This window comes from Nannospalax galili, unplaced genomic scaffold (assembly GCF_000622305.1).
Source record: "Nannospalax galili isolate Female #2095 unplaced genomic scaffold, S.galili_v1.0 scaffold1477, whole genome shotgun sequence".
Classification (NCBI taxonomy): domain Eukaryota; kingdom Metazoa; phylum Chordata; class Mammalia; order Rodentia; family Spalacidae; genus Nannospalax; species Nannospalax galili.
Genome location: NW_008339642.1, coordinates 1,708,189 through 1,710,721, shown reverse-complemented (window position 1 = coordinate 1,710,721; position 2,533 = coordinate 1,708,189). Strand labels below are relative to the sequence as shown.

General features: G+C 37.7%; 1 protein-coding gene across 1 annotated transcript; it reads right to left on the bottom strand.

Annotated features, from left to right (window-relative positions):
* Positions 1-119: 119 nt before the first annotated feature.
* On the bottom strand, positions 120-1,527 carry LOC103735202 (eukaryotic translation initiation factor 3 subunit E-like). The gene is made up of 2 exons (XM_029564148.1): positions 1,012-1,527; positions 120-260 (listed from the first exon to the last, which is right to left on the bottom strand). Exons 1-2 carry the CDS (start codon positions 1,519-1,521, stop codon positions 132-134), a joined length of 639 nt encoding a protein of 212 aa, XP_029420008.1. The 5' UTR covers positions 1,522-1,527; the 3' UTR covers positions 120-131.
* Between the last annotated feature and the right edge of the window lie 1,006 nt (positions 1,528-2,533).

Here is a 2,533-nt window from a genome sequence, read left to right as displayed (position 1 = left end):
ATTTAAGAGTTGCCTGTGAACCTTTCAATTAACAAGCAAATCTACACAAGGCAAATAAATGACAGGTGACAAATTCCAATGTTAGAAGTAGGTTTTAGACAATCAAAACCAAAATAACACAATGAGGTAACTTACTGTGGTTGGTAAAGGAAGAGATCAATAATATTATCACGGCCTTTGGGATGGTTGAAAAAAACGAACAGAGACCAATGAATGAGCCATGTTCGCTGTTGAAGGGACTGGAGTGGAGAACTCACAGACTAAAGATAAGAAATGTATACATAGGAAACATTAATAGATGTAGTAGTAAAATAGACAAGCGAATAAACACCACTGTTTTCAAAACTGTTAGCAAAAGTAGACTACTCTAAGGCATATGCCAGGAATAGTCATATTCTAGAGTCATTATGATTAAGGTCTGACCCCCCACCCCTAATCCTTTCTTCATGCTCTTTGATGTCCTTAACTATCATGCTTTTGTTATCATCACTTTAGCATGGGGCGAGGGTGACATTAACTGGGTGAAAACCATCATCTTCTGCAAACACTTTCAGTAACAGGAAGCACCAACAACGGCAGTGTCATTTCACTGGTACAGGGAAGACAGCAGCAAAGCAAAGGCTGAAATTCTTTTCTTTCTTTCTTTGTTTTTTTTTGGTCTTTTTTGAGATAGGGTCTCCCTGTAGCCCCAGCTGGCCTGGCCTGGCCTAGAACTCACTATGTAGACCAGGCTAGCCTTGAACTCACAGAGATTTGCCTGCCTCTGCCTCCAAAGCGCTGGGGTTAAGGCATGCGCCACCAGGCCAGGCTTAAATTCTTTTCTTTAACAGCTAAATGTCTGACAGTTTTCAAGAAGATTAAGTATTACTAATTAACTAGCTCATTGATTTTGCATTTAGGTCAAAATAAAACCTACTATGAAACCTTTTAGGCTCTTACTTTTTTCCTTATCAGAAAACACGACAACACCATAGAAATTTCAAAGAATCATTCTGGAAAAGTGTAACTCACATTATTGTCTATAGTCTCTTTTAGTCGTGTAAGGTCTTCCATGGCTGCATCCCAATTCTGCATTAAGATTTCAGAGGCCAGTTTTCCCCAGAGTGAGCTTAAAGCATTCCTATCTGTTGCTGGAACCAATACTCTAAAAAAGTAAAGATATTCTGCTGCTCCTGAGTAATTTCCACATTCATATTGAAACTTTGCATATCTGTAGAGTGTATCTAAATATTCCTGCCTAAAACCATGCTTGTCCGCCAGGTAGTCAAATAGCATCCGACCATCCCTGGTTGACTGCATCTGCCTTGTGGTTTCTGGATCTTCAAACATCTTCACAATTGGTTCTGTTTCTGCCTGAAGCTGTTTCAGTTGTGCAACAACTGTGGTTCTTTTTTCTCTCAAGGCATGAGGGATATCATCAGAATAAAGGTTTTTGTATACATCCATAGCAAAGTCTACCATGTTTGTATCACTAAGAAGATCCAATTTCCCTTGTAATAATTCTTTTTCATTATATTTCATAAGATAAAAATGAATCACAGCCAATTTTATTCAAATTCTCCCAAATTTATACCAAACGTGAACTGTTTCTAAAGTATATGTCACCCTTTACAGAATGGTTACTGCGATTTTTTTCTTCTTTCTTACAGTTCTTTAATAGAAGCCAGAATCCTGTGTTGCCCAGTTGGGAGCCTCTGATCTACTATTCTGATTAAGTTTCTTTTCAATATTCATGGCCAACATTTGGCTTCTGAAAGAAAGACTTTTGGTCTTTTCAATCACTTGCTGATAGGGTGACACTGCGTTGTTACCCATAACCACATGACCTAGTTTAGAATCAATCTTGGCGTCCAACCTTACATTTCTAATCAAATTCACAATCCATCTTTCAGCTTCTTCTGGAGTCATATTCAGTTTATCTGCTAACATGTTAATGCTGATACACTGGTGGATACGACAAAAAGTTTCAAATATGAAAAGACGAGCGTTCTTACAGTTCTTTAATAGAAGCCAGAATCCTGTGTTGCCCAGTTGGGAGCCTAAAATACATGCAGAGAGAATTCATCAGGATGAAAGTACTTTCTGAAAATGTTAACACAGAGATAAGAGACACAGCACACTATCATTCAATATGACTTTGAACAGCAATAAAGTTAACAGTACAGAATCACCAAGTGAGAACAATGGTCATCACAAACTCATTCTGAAGCAAGCAGAAGAAGCAACTGGGGGGACTAGCATATGAAAGAGAGTTTCTAGCTCAGCATTTCTAGACTTGGTTGGAAAATTTAATTCCAATTCTAATTCAACCCACAGTTAAGCCTCAATCCAAAGTTCCACAGTAACTTACAACTTTCTACTCTCAGCTGTGTATCGCCACAATGTCTAAAGTGAATTAAAGGTGTTTGAGATTTCCAAGCTAAAAAGCCATTCTAGTTCCTTCAACATTTAAGATGAGGGATTGCTAACAAAAGGGGAAACATTTTTGGATGGTTAATCATGAATATCAGACAAAAGATAAAAATTTAAATTT

Bases quoted from the DNA above. Each gene is read 5' to 3' on its own strand.
- LOC103735202 (XM_029564148.1), bottom strand. From the start codon at position 1,521: ATGAAATATAATGAAAAAGAATTATTACAAGGGAAATTGGATCTTCTT. The intron at 261-1,011 runs GTGAGTTACACT...TCTTATCTTTAG, and splicing joins AAGAGACTATAGACAATAAT to TCTGTGAGTTCTCCACTCCA.